At 55.0% G+C, this 17,471-nt stretch overlaps 1 protein-coding gene across 1 annotated transcript; it reads right to left on the minus strand.

Moving 5' to 3' along the window:
• Nucleotides 1-8,768: 8,768 nt before the first annotated feature.
• Nucleotides 8,769-15,034, minus strand: GPR31 (G protein-coupled receptor 31). The gene has a single exon (XM_005211133.5). The coding sequence runs from the start codon at nt 13,708-13,710 to the stop codon at nt 12,772-12,774; it is 939 nt and encodes a 312-aa protein (XP_005211190.1). The 5' UTR covers nt 13,711-15,034; the 3' UTR covers nt 8,769-12,771.
• Between the last annotated feature and the right edge of the window lie 2,437 nt (nt 15,035-17,471).

Consider the following 17,471-nt stretch of genomic DNA (forward strand, 5'->3'; position numbering starts at 1 on the left):
TGTACTTTGTTTCATTGAATGGGATCCTTTTTCTTGCTGCCTTGGGCGTCAGAACAGGTGTGTCAACAGCCACTGGGTGCTCAGAGGTGGACACCCCTGGTCGACCCCGGACTATCACACCTCTGCTCTACATTAGATGACCCCAGACTGGTCTTCAATGGCGCCCGGGTCTTCTTCTCTCCTGTTTCTCGTGTCTTCTCTCACGGTCAGGTCTGGCTGGACCTTGAGTGTGTGGTTTCTGCCCCTCCTCTGAGTCTTTAGAAACACTGTTCCACTGTGTTTGGGGATCAGCTGCCTGTACTTGGAGGGACAGCGGGTTCGTGCCTGCCAAGCTGTTAGTGATAAATTAATCACATGGACATGCATGATTTCTTGCAAATGCATATGTATGTGTTTTTAATATATACTGACCAGAAGATAATTTTTCTTGGTTTCTGTTACGAAGTAAATGAGATGGTCTTGATCAATTGCTTCTGGATAACCGAGATTTTCACATATATATGTATGTATATGTATATATGATATATTAGCAAAGGTGAAAATTCAGGGCTGAAGTGTTATCCTCCAAACTGTACACTGATTTTCTTCTGATGACGAGAGGCTAGCTCTTAAATGAGGCCAGGAAAGTACAATATTTTAAAATCTTGGTCAGATTTCCGCCAGCGTGCCAGTCCTAGGCATTCCGGGGCATCAGGACAGAGTCAGGTCTAAATGAACACGGTGTGTGCGCGTGTACAGTCTACTGGTGTGTCTCGTGGGGAGGCCTGCCGAAACAAAGGGTCACAGGCCAAGCCGCTCGACCAGCAGAAGCTCGCTTCTCAGTGTCTGAGGCCCTGGTGGGGCAGAGCTGGTTCTTCCCGAGGCCTCTTGCTGGCTTGCAGATGGCCGTCTCACTCCTATGTGCTCATGGCTGTGCTCCTAGGGGGTGGAGTGTGCGTTCTAATCTCTTATAGGGACACCAGTCACATAAGGCCGCATAAGTCACATTAGGCCACCCTAACAGTATTGTGTTTAACTTAATCAGCTTGTAAAGATCCTCTCTCCAAATCTGGGCTTCCTAGGCGGCGTTAGTGGTAAAGGACCTGCTTGCCAATGAAGGAGACATAAGAGACGCAGGTTCGATCCCTGGGTTGGGAAGATCCCCTGGAGGAGGGTATGGCAACCCACTCCAGTATTCTTCCCTGGGAAATCCCATGGACAGAGGAGCCTGGTGGGCTACAGTTCGTGGGGTCACAAAGAGTCAGACACGACTGAAGCGACTTAGCACGAAGGCGCTCCAGACATGGTCGTGTTCTGAGGAAGAGGGGTCAGGACCCCAGTGTGTTAATCTGGGGGTCACAAGTCCAGCTGGCCCATAACGACTAGGTTTCTGGAGGCAGAGCGGCTCTTTGTATCCGAGTTGATCTCAAGCCTGAGGACTCATTTCCGGGTGGTGCCCTCCTCCCTGGTAAGGGCGTCCCGGGCAGTCGTTCCCGCTGTGGGCTTCAGTCCTCAGCTGTGCTCCCCACTGGATGCGGACAATGACGATGCTGTGGTCCTGGGCGGACACCCCTGCCCATTGAACTGCACTGACGCTCCCGCTGCAGACGGGCCTCCCCTGGGAGCCTCTGCTGGTCACCTGCCCCCTCCATCCTGCCCCAGGGGAGGGGGTGGTCCTGCTTCCCTAGCCCCGTAAGGGGCATTCCCCCAAACCCGGGCCACTTCTGTGCTTGACACAAGAGGGCACCCTCTTCTCTTGGGGACCTCCGGCTGGTGGGCAGCGGCTGTGGCCACAGAAGCAGCTCTGATGGTGCCGGTGGAGGGGGGCCCCTGTGCGCCCACCTGTTTGCACAGACAGGGGATCCCTGGCTCGAGGCTGCAGAGGCCCCTGCTGTCTAATCAGCAGCCCGTAGCCTCCCTCACAACCATGGGGAGAGTCAGGGCTTCACGTGCGGTCGACTGGTGGGATCGCAGCACCTCCTCCCACGCGGCGCCTGCTGCCCCGAGGGAGCCAGAGGGACACGCTCACTGTCCTCGAGCTCAGGGACTCTACATGCAGGGAGGCTGCAGAACCAGCGCTCAGAGTGAACAGCTGGGGCTTATATTCTCCTGTTATGATTCTGCAACTCACTGAAAATTGCCAGATTGCTTTCTCACATTCTTCCTAGAGCCAGTCAGTCAGTCAGTTCAGTCGCTCAGTCGTGTCCAACTCTTTGTGACCCCATGAACTACAGCATGCCAGGACTCCCTGTCCATCACCAACTCCCGGAGTCCACCCAAACCCATGTCCATCGACTTGGTGATGCCATCTAGCCATCTCATCCTCTGTTGTCCCCTTCTCCTCCTGCCCTCAATCTTTCCCAGCATCAGGGTCTTTTCAAATGAGTCAGCTCTTTGCATCAGGTGGCCAAAGTACAGAGTTTAAGCTGAGTTATTTTGTTGTGTAATCATCAGCTCCGGGCATAAAGAAAAAAGTTTTATGTGATGAAGACTAAGAAATGTAGGGAAAAAAATTTGTCCATTCCTTCTCCTTGAGAATTCCAGACCCCTCCCTGTCTCCTTGAGAGCCCCAGACCCCTGTCACCTCCCTGGGGACCTCGGGCTGCTTATCAAGCTGCCTAGAAACTGACTCTCTCAGTTGGACACTAAGTGACCGAGCGCACACACTCCTGACTTGTCAGGAGATGTTGCGGGGCAGACCTCCCGGACGGGACGCTGCCGCCACCTGCTGGGCACAGTCTGCGCTTATGGGACATCCAGGTGACAGAGGCCCCAGCATCTCAGAGGGCAAACCTCGCCAGGGTGTCTTCCTGCATCTCAGTGCGTTCGTCTTCACTTGAGGTCAGTCGGGGATGGGCAGCTGCCCTGGAGATGCCGTCAGAGGCGGCCAACAGTCTGGCCTTCCCAAGGAGCTGTCCTTAGCCATCTTTCCAAGTCTGCATCCCCGACCCAGAAAGCCTGGTGTGTGGTCAGCACTTGGGTCTCATACTTCTCTCCATGAACACTTGGTTCCACCTAAAATGCCAGCTTTGCCAACAAAGGTCCATCTAGTCAAAGCTATGGTTTTTCCAGTGGTCATGTATGGATGTGAGAGTTGGACCATAGAGAAAGCTGAGCACCGAAGAACTGATGCTTTTGGACTGTGGTGTTGGAGAAGACTCTTGAGAGTCCCTTGGACTGCAAGAAGTCCAACCAGTCCATCCTAAAGGAGATCAGTCCTGAATATTCATTGGAAGGACTGATGCTGAAGCTGAAGCTCCAGTACTGTGGCCACCTGATGCGAAGAGCTGACTCATTGGAAAAGACCCTGATGCTGTGCAAGATTAAAGGCGGGAGGAGAAGGGGACGACAGAGGATGAGATGGTTGGATGGCATCACCGACTTGGTGGACATGGGTTTGGGTGGACTCTGGGAGTCGGTGATGGACAGGGAGGCCTGCCATGCTGCGGTTCATGGGGTCGCAAAGAGTCGGACACGGCTGAGCGACTGAACTGAGCTGAAAGTGCCAGTGTTGCTGTTCCCATTTGTCTCGGTGGGGAGGAGCGACTCAGGCCCCGCAGGACCCAAGCTGAGCGTGGCAGGGGTCTCAGGGGCCCGGGGGAGCAGAGGCAGAGCCCTCTGTGTGGGAATCGTGATGAGTCTCCTGTTAAGTCAGAGCTGGCTTCCTGCGCTCTCCCCTGGTGGCATTCATACCCTGTCCCCCCAACCTGGGGGGGAAGGAATCTGTTGACGGTTTACAGCTGAAGGAGGGACGCTGCCAGATGCTTGCCAGGAACTCGGGTACCAAGGTTTCCACAGGCCAGTGGCGGTTACCATGGTTACTAGACAGGTGGGCAGGAGCAGGAGGGGAGTGGCCCCTGTTGCCAATGCCCAGGAAAGCCCTTCCCTCCTGTGGTCTGGTGTGAGTGGACAAGGAGGCTGGGAGACCCCACCCCCCATCAGAATCTGCTGGACGCCCCCTCCAGTCTCTTGCCCACGGAGGACAGCAGGGTCCCTTCGTCTGCCTCTCTGTTGATGAACCGGCTCTCTTTATCAGCTCTCCACACACATACCTTAAATGTCAGGTTGGGAATTTAATTTTCAAGTAATGCAATTGCTGAGTTACCATAGTTTCCAGGGAATTTTGCTACCTCCTTTTTGCTGTTTTCTTCCTTTATCTTAACAGTGCTTGCTTTTGTGTTGGCAAAAGTCATAGCCAATGTATTTTTCTAGGCAGACAGCTCTTCAGATTTTATGATGCTGGTGTTTGGAATCACACTGAATATTTTAGAGTAAATTAAAGCTCTAACTGCTTACAGGCTTATTAGGATGCAGCAGGATTGGGGGGGGGGGCGGTTCTCAGTAAATAAAAGTATGATAGCATCAGAGTTCTAGTAAAAATGAGAAAACCGAGTCATGAGAGAGTTCTAGAGTTTCTCCCACTCGACACTGAAATTCAAGTTAGAAATCAAAAGGGTGTGCCCACAACTCCCCCTGAGCTGAGCTCACAGCAGCTTGGAGGAATTATCCGTAAAATACATTTATTTTCTCTAGTATGGTGAGTGTGTTCACATCCAAGATTCCTGATCAGGCTTAAAAAGTTTCTTTTGCCTGTATTTTAAATTTGGAAATAATTTCTATAATTAAATATATTTCTTGAGTTTTAATAACTTGGACGGAAAGGAGATCAACTCACTCAATCCTAAAGGAAATCAACCCTGAATATTCATTGGGAGGACTGATGCTGAAGCTGAAGCTCTAATACATTGGCCCATTTGAAAGAGCTGGCTCATTGGAAAAGACCCTGATACTGGGAAAGACTGAAGGCAAAAGGAGAAGGGGGCAGCAAAGGATGAGGTGGTTAGATGGCATCATTGACTCAATAGACAAGAATCTGAGCAAACTCTGGCGGGTAGCGGAGGACAGAGGAGCCTGGCGTGCTGCAGTCCATGGGGTCAGAAAGAGTCTAACTCAACTTAGTGACTCAACAACAACAACAACGAAACTAACCAAGACCTGTAGCTTAGACCTGGGGGTTGTATTTCATGCAGGCCTTGGACCAGGGTAGGGTTGTGGTGAGAACTGGCTACTTTTTTCTCACCAAGTGAAAAATTGTGTCACATGAGTATTCAGCTACCAGAGTGGCTTGGGCTTTTGTCCAGAGGTGGGACAAAAGTCCCTTGGGTTTGAGTCCCTTGGACAGCAAGGAGATCCAACCAGTCCATCCTGAAGGAACTCAGTCCTGAATATTCATTGGAAAGACTGATGTTGAAGCTGAAGCTCCAATACTTTGGCCACCTGATGCGAAGAACTGACTCATTTGAAAAGACTCTCAAGCTGGGAAAGATTGAAGGTGGGAGAAGAAGGGGACGACAGAGGATGAGATGGTTGGATGGCATCACCTACTCGATGGACATGAGTTTGAGTAAGCTCCGGGAGTTGGTGATGGACAGGGAGGCCTGGCGTGCTGCGGTCCGTGGGGTCACAAAGAGTCGGACACGACTGAGCGACTGAACTGAACTGAGCTGAGAAACAAGCCTGTCCTCTGCACTGAACGCCCGTGTGTCTAATGGGGCTGTGCGAACACACAGCCCGATCCGATAGGAGCTGAATCTAACCAAGAACTGTTCAGTTTCACGTCAAACGGAAACCAAATGCACGCGCTCTGGGGACTCCGGACTGTCCCTGTCGCGGGCACAGGAAGATGGCAGAGCAGAGCAGGGGTGGGGGTAACATGTGTCGGGGAGAAGCGAGGACCTCCGAGGACAGGAGGGCACTGCGGACGGGAGGGAACGGAGGCCCAGGGGAAGCTGACGCTGGGGGCGTGAAGGAGAGGCGAGCAAAGGGGCAGCGGAAACGGAAATAAAGCGCCAAGAGCAGACCTCTGGACGACCTGCCCTGACAGCTGAGCTGAAATCACCACTGCAGCACCCGGAGGGGGAGCGAGAGTGGCGGAGGGCGCTCCTCCCTGAGCAGCAGGCAGGTGTGCGCACAGGTGCAGGGTTCATTTAAAGCCTTCTACACCCGTGAGCTACAGGCTGCGGCGGGTTTCTGCCTTCGGGTCTGAGCGCAGAATGCCTCAATCTCCAGGAAACCCAGGGTTCTGCCTCCAAGGCCCCCTCCTGATCAGACGAGGCCCACCCCATCAGGAAGGGTGAGCTCCTCTCCTCACAGGCAGGTGCTGACCCGTCCACAGAGGCCTCCACACAGCGCCTGGATTGGGGTCTGATGAGTCACTGGGCACCCAGGTCTGGCCGTGTGGACGCAGACAAGTAACCATCACACTGACCGAAGAAGGGAAACTAAAAAATGCATTTGAAACTCAGTGAGGCGTAGGTCGGGCTGCCCAGGTGGTCAGTGCTTTAGGGTAAGGGTCCTGCTGCTCAGAGCTCAGTTGCCAAAGAATCTGCCCGAAATGCGGCAGACCTGGGTTCGATCCCTGGGTCAGGAAGATCCCCTGGAGAAAGAAGTGGCAACCTACTCCAGTATTCTTGCCTGGAGAATCCCATGGACAGAGGAGACTGGCAGGCAACAGTCCATGGGGTCGCAAGAGTTAGACACGACTTAGCGACCAAATCACCACCACCACAGGTCAATGAAGCCATTTCCGTGTTCATTTACTATGATGAAGGGGACTATCCTGGCAGCGATGTGCCTGGATCATATGGGCTTCCCAGCTGGCTCAGTGGTGAAAATATCTGCCTGCCAATGAAGGTGACGTGGAGAGGCAGGTTCAGCCCCTGAGTCAGGAAGATCCCCTGGAGGAGGGCATGGCAACCCACTCAAGTATTCTTGCCTGGAGAATCCCAGGGACAGAGGAGCCTGGCGGGCTGCAGTCCATGGTGTCGGACATGACTGAGCACACAGGCAGCGGCAGGGAGGTGCAGACCGGAGTCCACGAAGGCATAGCTGCTCGCAGGGACCAGGAGGGCCACCCAGTGGCCAGGACGGACCGGCAGGGAAGTCCACTCCAGGGCGGGGCTCCACCCCCACCAAGGCCTGGGGCGGGGCCTGGGGCGGGGCCTGGGGCTGGCCCTGGGGCGGGGCGGTCTGTGCCCAGGGCTGGCACGTCTGCCAGTTTTCAAAGAAGAGGTGAAAATCTAGACTTTTAAAAATGTAGAGTCTTGGGTCTTCTTAACTACCTATAGTATAAGGCAAGTTAAAATTACTTGTGAGTCAACCAGAAGCCTTCTGTGGGTGGAATGCAGTCTTTGGGCAGCTGTTAGAATTCTGAGATGGACAAGGATTTAACAAACCAGACACAGCGGCAACCTGGGGAGGCCCCTCCTGCCCCCCTGGGTGGCCAGGTGGGTGCTGTGATGGTGCAGTGCACAGCCAGGTGGCGGGGTGCACAGCCAGGCAGCGGGGTGCACAGCCAGGCGGCGGGGTGCACAGCCAGGTGGCGGGGTGCACGCCAGCTGGCCGATACATGCCAGGTGGCCGTGCAGGGCTGTGCAGGGCCTCACAGGTTGAACCAGGACCCTCTCTCCCCCTCCGTCTTTCACGCCCTGTGCAGCACACTCACATCTCTGTCTTCTGCCCTCTGAGCTTCATGCAGGACCAGGAACGCCCTGGGGCATGGTGTCCACTCTGCTCTCCCCTACAGGGAGGTACAGTGTAGTCACAGGACAAAGACTGGCACGTTAAGCAAACTGTCCCATTAAATGTGAACGTGGAAACCATCTGTGCTGCCTGTCCAGGGGCTGGACTGACGGAGAGAAGCTCCCATCAAGTCCCCAACGGCCCAGCCTGGGGCAGGGAGTGCCCAGGGAGGCGGCGGGGCTGGTGAACTTGGGGTGTCAGCCTGGGTACCGGGGGGCGGTGGGGGATGGTGTGAAAAGGGCCTGCGCCTCAGCTCCCGGTCTCCCGTTGTCTGACTGCAGTCGGCAGACGGCTGCTCTGCAGGGCACCGTGCAGTGAAGACCCCAGGTGTCCGGTGTGCTCGGGTCAGGACAGGGTTCCGGGGGGCTGGCTGCCCTCCCAGACGTCCTTCCAGTGAACGGTCATCTCTCTTTCTGGATGGAGACGTGGGCCCCACCTGGTGATGGGTTCGAGTTTCCCCGGCCGAAGGCCAGTGGGGCTGAACCTCCAGCTGAGGCCGGAGCACTCCTGGGGACAGCAGCCCGTCCCGCCCTGACTCCAGGCTCCCGGGGGTCTCATGACTGAGGCTGGGCACGGGGGGCCCTCAGCTCGCATCCAGGGAGTGGCTTCTCCGACCACCCTCAGGACATGTGTCTTCTGGCCTACGGTTCCAGTGAGAAAGAGACTGAGACGTGGAAGCTGTCTGAGATCTCCGTGGATTACAGAGCAGGGTGGCCTCAGAACGGACCCGCTTAGACGTGAAAGCTGTCTGAGATCTCTGTGGATTACAGAGCAGGGTGGCCTCAGAACAAACCCACTTAGATGTGGAAGCTGTCTGAGATCTCTGTGGATTACAGAGCAGGGTGGCCTCAGAACAAACCCGCTGAGGGCCTGGTTCTCACCTTCTTCTCCGTCTCTGAAGTCATCAAGTGTTGCCTGATTTTCAAAGAAACGTTTCTCCCCTGCACATCCCTTGGGAGGGCTACTATAAAAGCAAACAAGCAACCAGAAAATGATGAGGGCTGGCAAGGAGGTGGAGGAACTGGAACCCTCGTGCACTGCTGGCAGGAATGTAAAACGGTGCAGGCACTGTGGATACACTGTGGGGAATCCTCAGACAGCTCGACCTGGAGTCACGGGGTCCAGCGTTCCTCTGCGGGGACGGCCTCTACCCATTGTAAAAAGATCCCTGTTAAACGATGAATAAAGTGAATTTTTAAACTTTAAAATCAGGTTGATTTGTGTAGGTATTTATTCTGCAGATTTATTATGCATCTACTGTGCGCCAGGCCTGGTGCAAGGAGCCTCCAGGGTGGGGAGCGCAGACGGGAGGCCCACGGAGGCCTGCGGGCCAGGGCGAGGCAGGCCGCGGGCAGGGGCAGCGGGGAGGGGCTCCTGGGACAGAGTCGGGAGCGTCCCAGGCCGGAGCCTGCACCTGCAGCCCGTGTGACCCAGGCGGGCACAGCGGCTGCTACAGTCTGGAAAGAGGAAGGAGAAGGTGGCTGGGAGTTTCAAAGCGCGACGGCATGATCTGAGCAGAGAAAGAAATTCATCTCTCGTAGGGAAATCTGGGTCAGAGCTGAGGCAGGGCTGAGATTTGCAAGACGCACAGCAAGGCTGGGGACCCGCCGCGTTACAAGAAGCGAGTCACGGGAGAAGAGAAACCAAAACCTGCCCCTGGCAGCAGAAAAGCTGTGGTTCCGACTCCGTCGCACACCGTCTACTCACACTTTCATTCTGAGTCATTTCCTTACTCAGGGAAGATACTCTGGGGAAGACAGCCTCCGTGCGCTGTCTTTAAAGAAAGGGCCCGTCCGAGTGCAGAGCTGGCGTCTGATGGAAGAGGCAGGACCAGGCGACCAAAACATCCTCAGAGATGCCTGGAAGATCCTGAACCTTCCACACACAAAAGTTTGTCCCATTTCACAGGATCCTTAGAAAATACCCAGAAAGGAATTACTGGAAGGAGAGAATAGCAATAAAGCTCTGATTTAGCAGAGCTGCTGGACACCTGGCTCAGGAGGCTGTGTTGAGGGTATGTAGGTGAATGGCTGAGTCCCCAAAGGGACCCCAGGCTTGTGGGGACATGAGCAGAGCTTGCCGACTGAACAGGTCACGTGGAGACGGCCAGGCAGCCCCTGCTGTGGGCCGAGTCCTGGGCCAGGCTCTGTGCCCACAGTTTCATGTCTTGTTTCAGCCACGTGACGGCCCCGTGTGGTCTGTCTCTACTGTCCCCGTTTGACAGGAGGGGAAAGTTCAGAGCAGTTGGATGAGCTGTCCCAGGTCACAAGGCAAGGAAGTCATGGAGAAGCATGCTGTCAAGGGGCCCCAGGCATGACCGCTGACCCCGGGACTCTCAGCCTGACTGCACGGCGACAGGACTGACGCTGTTGCTTAGTCGCGTCCGACTCTATGACCCCGTGGGCTGCAGCCCTCCAGGCTCCTCTGTCCATGGGCTTCTCCAGAAAGAATACTGGAGTGGGTCGCCATTGCCTTCTCCAGGGATCTTCCTGACCCAGGGATCAAACCAGGGTCTCTTGCATCTTCTGCATTGGCAGGCGGGTTCTTTACCCTGGAGCCACCTGGGAAACCCGAGGAAATTCAAGAGGGGGCTTCAAACCTACCCATGCCTCCCAGACCAAGTGAGTCAGAACCCCCGGGGTGAGCTGAGGCATCCAGATTTCAAAAGTTCCCGAACTGATACCACAGCGAGTCTAGGAGATGGTCATCAGGACCCTGAGGAGCAGAAGTTCTGTGATGAGACCTCCCTGTTTGGCCCCCCGGGTTTGGGCAGAGCCACTGGCCCCAGCGTTGTGGAGGGAGCCTGGCAGGACGGTGTGTGGGAAGCAGGCAGTGCCCAGTGTGGGCCAGCAAGCCTGTCCGGACGGTCACGTGGGCTGGCTTTGCCCACCCCCACCAGAGGGTACCTGATGTCTCGATGGCTATATGTTTGAAGGGTGTGGATTTACCTGCGTAGGGACATAAATGTCATCAGCACAAGGACGGTTAGTTTCTTAACCGTAACCCTAACTGGGTTATCAATAAGGCTTATGGGGAACTTATCATAATATGGGAAATGCTTACATCGAACGTTAGTTTCTTTAAGTTCAGTTCTGTTGCTCATCTGTGTCTGACTCTGCGACCCCATGGCCTGCAGCACGCCAGGCTTCCCTGTTTCTTTAAAGCAGCATTTAAAATTGTATATGCAGTAACATCAAAGGAAGAAAAATGGAGATAATTCTTTGCTCTGAGACAGAAGAAACACAGTTTAGAATCCACATCAGAGAGTTTACTCAGCAGCATCACACCTCATCTGGTCCTGTTTCCCTCCTAAGTCCTTTGAAATTCTGTTCACTCGGGAGGAACTGAACTCCGAAAAGAAAGCGGTGTTGCTGGGGGACCCGCATTCCCCGGGACCCCTGGGCACACTGGGTGCCTCGTACTGTGGCCTGCATCCTTCAGGGGTGCAGTAGAAAGGCCACGCCCACATTTCAAGTCTGGTTCTGGCAAGGAGCCTACGTGGGAGGCATACAGATCCTGGAGAGGAGGTTGCTTTGCCATTTTCTGTTGTCTAATTCCAGCAGTTCTAACCTTAAATACTGCAGCAATCATAGAGCCACCTTCTGGGAAAAGCAGAAGCCTCTCTCTGGGGGCGGTACAGGTAAAGGTCTTGTGAGGCCCCAGTGAGGGCTGCATGGGGCCCAGGGCTACAGGCAGACCCTGGGACTGAGTGCTCCAGGCGGATCCCGGACCCAGAGCTCCAGGCGGATCCCGGGACCCAGTGCTCCAAGTGGACCCCGGGACCCAGCCCTACAGGTGGACCCCGGGAACCATTGCTCCAAGTGGATCCTGGGACCGAGTGCTACAGGCAGATCCCGGGACCTAGTGCTCCAGGTGGATCCCGGGACCCAGTGCTCCAGGTGGATCCCGGAAACCATTGCTCCAAGTGGATCCTGGGACTGAGTGATACAGGCAGATCCCGGGACCCAGTGCTACAGGCGGATCCTGGGATCGAGTGCTACAGGCAGATCCCAGGACCTAGTGCTCCAGGTGGATCCCGGGACCCAGTGCTACAGGCGGATCCTGGGACCGAGTGCTACAGGCAGATCCCAGGACCTAGTGCTCCAGGTGGATCCCGGGACCCAGTGCTCCAGGTGGATCCTGGGACCGAGTGCTCCAGGCAGATCCCGGGACCCAGTGCTCCAGGTGGACCCCGGGACCCAGCCCTACAGGTGGACCCCGGGACCAGGGCCACAGGCCTCGTCTAAGCATCTTAGAGTCTCTCTGGGGCGGCACCACCGTCTTGAACAGAGAACGGGAGATGAGGCAGATATGAAGGTGACATTCTAAGTCCTCTGTCAGCAGCGTGGGCTGCAAATCTGGGACATCATTTAAGAGAAAGAGGAGACGAGGCCGTCGTTGCCGGTGTCCAGGGGCTCTGCCCACCTCCTCTGCGGTGGCCTTGCTCCTGGCGGGGCCCCAGCCGCCTTGCTCAAGACTTCCACGTTGTGGGCATTGGGTGGAAAGCACGCTCTCACACGCAAAGCGCTGGCTCACTCCTAGTTCTTCTCCCAGGAGGCTCAAACAGAGCAGGAGAAGCAGACGGATCTCAGAAGCACATAGCCGTTCAAACCTTAGAGAGTTCTACAAGCACTTTTGAGAGGTTTAGTAAGAAAGCACTCATAATAATAAAGGTAGGCACTGACCGTGCTGTCTTGGGTGTGACCTATAATTTATGCAAGTGAAGCTTGAGTTTATCAAACCGTGGTGAGCTAAGCAGAGCTGAGCATGGGACGCTTACACCCGGCGGAACCTGGTTTCAGCTCTGAAGCCCCACTTCCCCATGTCGGTTACCACAGTCTGCACAGTAGGTGCAAAAGGGCAGTTTTCATTTACAAACCAGCATAGGAATTAAAGTGATTTGCCAGCGCCAAAGAGTCAGAACCACACCAGCCATGCCGCCTTCCTCCTCCTCCCCCTCCTTCACTGGACACCAGAGCATCTTTCCTCAGCTGTGAGTGTGGGGCCATAACTGAGCCATTCAGCCTGTCTCAGAATTGTGTCACGGAGATGCTACTGGCTCAGTTTTGAGTAGCGGCTCCCTGAGGCTCCATCCCTGGAGGAAATCCCGGTGAACACGGTGGGGAGTGTGTAGTGCCTAATCCTGACTTCCCATCCTGCTTGCTCGCCCCTGGGGGAGTCGTCCTGGAGACGGGGAAGGGCGGGTAGTCCTCAGGAGTCCGAGTCTCTGAGGTCCCAGCCCGGGGCCTCTGTGTGCTGCCGGCGGGTCCGCAGGGTGAGGGTATAGAAGAGCTTGCGGTAGGAGTGCCGGAAGGCGGGGCTAGAGAAGCAGTAGACCACGGGATTCAGCACGCCCTGCAGGTAGGTGAGGCTGCCGGTCACGTCGGCCGCGTGGACCGCGGCGCTCCGGAGCCCGCAGGCCCGCGCGGCGGCCAGCAGGACGCGGGCCACGAAGCAGGGCAGAAAGCACAGTGCGAACAGCACGACCACCGCGCCCACCAGCGCCTGCGCCCTCCGCAGCTTGGGCTGCTTGTCCGGCTCCCGCAGCCGCTTCCGCAGGGTCCTGAGGATGCCCACGCTGCAGAACAGGATGAGGCCGAAGGGCAGGATGAACTGGACGAAGAAGAACGCCTCCCGCCAGCGGTGGCGGAAGGACTCTTCCCGGGGCTCGGGGCCGGGGCAGTCCGCCTCCGAGGGGAGCGCGCTCTGGTGGTTGAGCGCGGCCATGAGCAGCCAGACGAGGGCCGAGATGCCCCAGGCCGCCCGCAGGGACAGCGCGTTGACCCTGAGCCTGGAGTGGACCACCCGCAGGTAGCGGTCCAGGGTGACGGCGGTGAGGAAGGCCACGCCCGCCCCGCGGCACAGGGCGCGCAGGAAGAGCAGCGCCTGGCAGGACGCGCGCCCCAGGTCCCAGCTCTTGCGCCGCAGGTAGAAGGCGGCGTGGAAGGGCAGGCAGCCGGCCAGCAGGAGGTCCGCGAGCACCAGGTTGAGCAGGTAGACGGCGTAGGGCTTCCACACCTTCAGACGGAAGAAGAAGGTCCAGAGCGCCACGGCGTTGCCCAGCGTGCCCAGCCCGCACTCCAGCAGCAGCAGCGAGGCCGTGGCCACCTCTGCCGCACGGCTGTGCTCCGAGCAGTTGGGCGGCAGCATGTCGGGAGTCCCGCCGTCCGTCCGTCTAGGGGGCTGAGGCTCCGGGAGCAGAAGGCAGGGACGGAGCCCAAGGCTGTGCTGGTTCCCGCCGGGACAGACAGCACACTGACAGCATCCGGATGAAGCCAAAGACAAAGTGAAGTTTGTTTGGGGAAAGAGGATCAGGAGCAGAGGGAAAAAACCCTTGCAGTTTTGTTTTGCCCTGAAAAAGGGGAAATTGTGTTTCACTTCCTGTCGTCCTGTGTTAAATCCAGCACTTTATCCTGAGGGTCTGTGTGTGGCCCCTGAGGGGCTTGGGAAGTTCAGGAAGATGTTATAAAGTTAAGATAATGGTGGGAACAGACTGTTCTAGAGTTTGCACTGTCTTCCGACAGCCAGACCCGGGGCTGCGATCCCCGAGAAGAGGACGTGGACGACCCGGCCAGTCGACGGTTCCCCGCTTTCACTTGTCCTTTCATTTCATCAGAGCTGATCTTCTGTTGAGGAGAAGACCCTCCCCCCCCTCCCCTCCCACGCTCCCCACCTGGGGACCCACACCCCCGGGTCTCCACGGGCTTGGAAAGCAGAGTAAGATCAGGGATGGGTCTGGGTGCACAGACTCCGCCAGCACGTCCGGTCCACGAGCCCAGGGACGCGCGCTGGTGACGCTCTGTGTGCCTCACACACAAGCAGAATCAAAAACTAAACACTGGTGAACCCGTCGTTCCGACCCATCCTGATCCTAGTTCACCTGGGTCTTGGCCTGCAGTTCACCCTGATTCTCCCTGTTTCTGTTCAGCCTGGATTTTTTTTCTTTCTGTTTTGACTTCATGACATGCAGGATCTTAGTTCTCTGATCGGGGATTGAACCTGTGCGCCCTGCAATGGCAGTGTGAAGTTCTTACCGCTCTATCACTAGGGAAGTCCCTGTTCAGCCTGGTTTGAGCTTTGGAGTCAAATAGAGTTTAGTTCCATCTGGCTTCCCCACTTAGCAGCTCTGCGGGGTGCATGTGAGGACACCTGCATGCCGGGTCCCTGTGTCTGAGACTTACACGCGCGGCGCTGTGCACCATTATCTGGGACATCACGGGCGCCGGACACGGGTGCTGCAGTCGTCATTAACCTCCATCCAGGGCTTAAACTGCTAACAAAACTCTTTTCTCCCAACACAGTGATACAATTCCACACCTGACTTCAGTTCCATGTGCTACGACACCTTCGTTGCTGAGGCCTAAGCTGGAAGCTTCAGGGGATTTTCCAACAGTGAGGATTCCTAGCTGCGGTGTGTTCTCCGTGTTTCAGGCGCCGTCGTGCGCGCACCTGTTACTGCTTTGAGCTGCAGAAGGTACAGGCCTAAGCCCTGCATTGTGGATGGAGGCGCGGTGGCTCAGAGAGGCGAGGCCACTCGCTCCAGGTCACCGGGCGGTGAGCGGCAGGGGCCGGGTGCTCCCCGCCCCGCTTGCCCCAGAGCCCGCGTCTCAGCCACACTGCCCACGGAGTGCACGCCTGCAGCAGCCTCACTCCTGTGTGTGTGGAAAGTCCAGGTCTCAGCAAGCCGCTGCGTGACTGCGTGACTTTTCAGGCAATTTGACTTGTATTCCTTCTTGCTTTAATTTTATCCGGTTTTCCTTTCCAGCTGGACCACCAGCCCACACATTCTTCCTTCTCTGCATCATGCAGGTTCGCCTGCCTCTTATTTCCTAAGAAGGTGCATTTGGAGAGTCGTCTAAGCTTTTGCAATTGCAGAAACGTACCCCCTGGTACCTCCAGCGACGCCTCCAGGGACACGAGAGGATGTGTTCGTTCCAGCTGAGGGCTGGCTGGAGACCACCAGCTCATCTCCAGAGATGCTGTGGTTCATGGTGACGCCCAGGAAAGCTGGCCCTTACTCAACTGCTCAGGGACAGACGTTGCACAAACGCAGGAAAGAAATGGATTAAATCATTTCAATGCATTGAAAACTTGGAGAGACCTTAAAAGCTACTACCCCTTAACTGCATATTCACAGTATACCAAAACTTTCTAAATTGTAAATATTCTAGCTCAATAGGTAACATAAACATTAATAATTATGTATTTTCTTTTTAAATATAAAAGGAAAATAATTATATATTTTAAAATATAATTACTTATATAATATATAAGTAATTATATGTTTCCTTTTAAATATAAAAAATCAAAGTTATAGAGTAAAACAAAAATTCTGCTTCTTTTTCTCAGCATACTGGTGTGTTCTCCTTACTTCTGGAAGATGGTATTGTCCTTTAAGAAGTTTGTTGTGATCTGCACAGTCAAAGGCTTTGGTATAGGCAATAAAGCAGAAACAGATGTTTTTCTGGAACTCTCTTATTTAATCTATGATCCAATGGATGTTGGCAATTTGATCCCTGGTTCCTCTACCTTTTCTAAATCCAGCTTGAATGTCTGGAAGTTTACATACTGTTGAAGCCTGGCTTGGAGAATTTTGAGCATTACTTTACTAGCGTGTGAGATGAGTGCAATTGTGTGGTAGTTTGAGCATTCTTTGGCATTGCCTTTCTTTGGGATTGGAATGAAAACTGACCTTTTCCAGTCCTGTGGCCACTGCTGAGTTTTCCAAATTTGCTGGCATATTGAGTGCAGCACTTTCACAGCATCATCTTCCAGGATTTGAAATAGCTCAACTGGAGTTCCATCACCTCCACTAGCTTTGTTCGTAGTGATGCTTTCTAAGGCCCACTTGACTTCACATTCCGGGATGTCTGGCTCTAGGTGAGTGTGAGTGATCACACCTTCGTGATTATCTGGGTCGTGAAGACATTTTTTGTATAGTTCTTCTGTGTATTCTTGCTACCTCTTGAGCCCATCTTTGCATGAAATGTTCCCATGGTATCTCTAATTTTCCTGAAGCGATCTCTAGTCTTTCCCATTCTATTGTTTTCCTCTATTTCTTTGCATTGATTGCTGAGGAAGGCTTTCTTATCTCTCCATGCTATTATTGGGAACTCTGCATTCAGATGGGTGTATCTTTCCTTTTCTCCTTTGCGTTTGGTAAAGAAAGAGTCAAATATACAGAACGTGATAAATTTGCTTTACAGGACTCTGTGCTTTTCTTGAGACATTTCCTTCTGTCCCAGCATGTGAAACCCCAGAAACCCTTCTGTGGTGCCCGTGCCAGTGAGCAGATTTGGTCCACGGGGGACAGGCTCCCAGAGGGCGGCTCTGGCCAGGGTCCCTGCAGGACTCAGGTTTTGGCAGGGACCCCATGCCGCTGTCGAAATTTCCATGTATGAGTGAACGAAGGTCTCTGGAAGCCGTGCCACATGGAGGAAAGGCAGGGAGAAGGGGCGTCACCTCTGGGGTTCTGCGCTTGTTGGAGGAGCCCTCACACCTGGGGAAACTCACCAGAAGGGGCTTCACCGAGGGGTTGGGTGAATGGCACCCCACTCCAGTACTCTTGCCTGGAAAATCCCATGGATGGAGGAGCCTGGTAGGCTGCAGTCCACGGGGTTGCGAAGAGTCGGACTCGACTGAGCGACTTCACTTTCACTTTTCACTTTCATGCATTGGAGAAGGAAATGGCAACCTGATCCAGTGTTCTTGCCTGGAGGATCCCAGGGGTGGGGGAGCCTGGTGGGCTGCTGTCTATGGGGCGCACAGAGTCAGACACGACTGAAGCGACTTAGCAGCAGCAGCAGCATTCAGCCAGGGCCCCCTTTCTCCTTCTAGACCGAGGATCCACACGGGAGCTTGGAGTCTGGACGATGTGTGAGCAGGGCGGCAGCTACCAACGTTTTGTAAAA

This window comes from Bos taurus, chromosome 9 (genome assembly GCF_002263795.3).
Source record: "Bos taurus isolate L1 Dominette 01449 registration number 42190680 breed Hereford chromosome 9, ARS-UCD2.0, whole genome shotgun sequence".
Lineage (NCBI taxonomy): Eukaryota > Metazoa > Chordata > Mammalia > Artiodactyla > Bovidae > Bos > Bos taurus.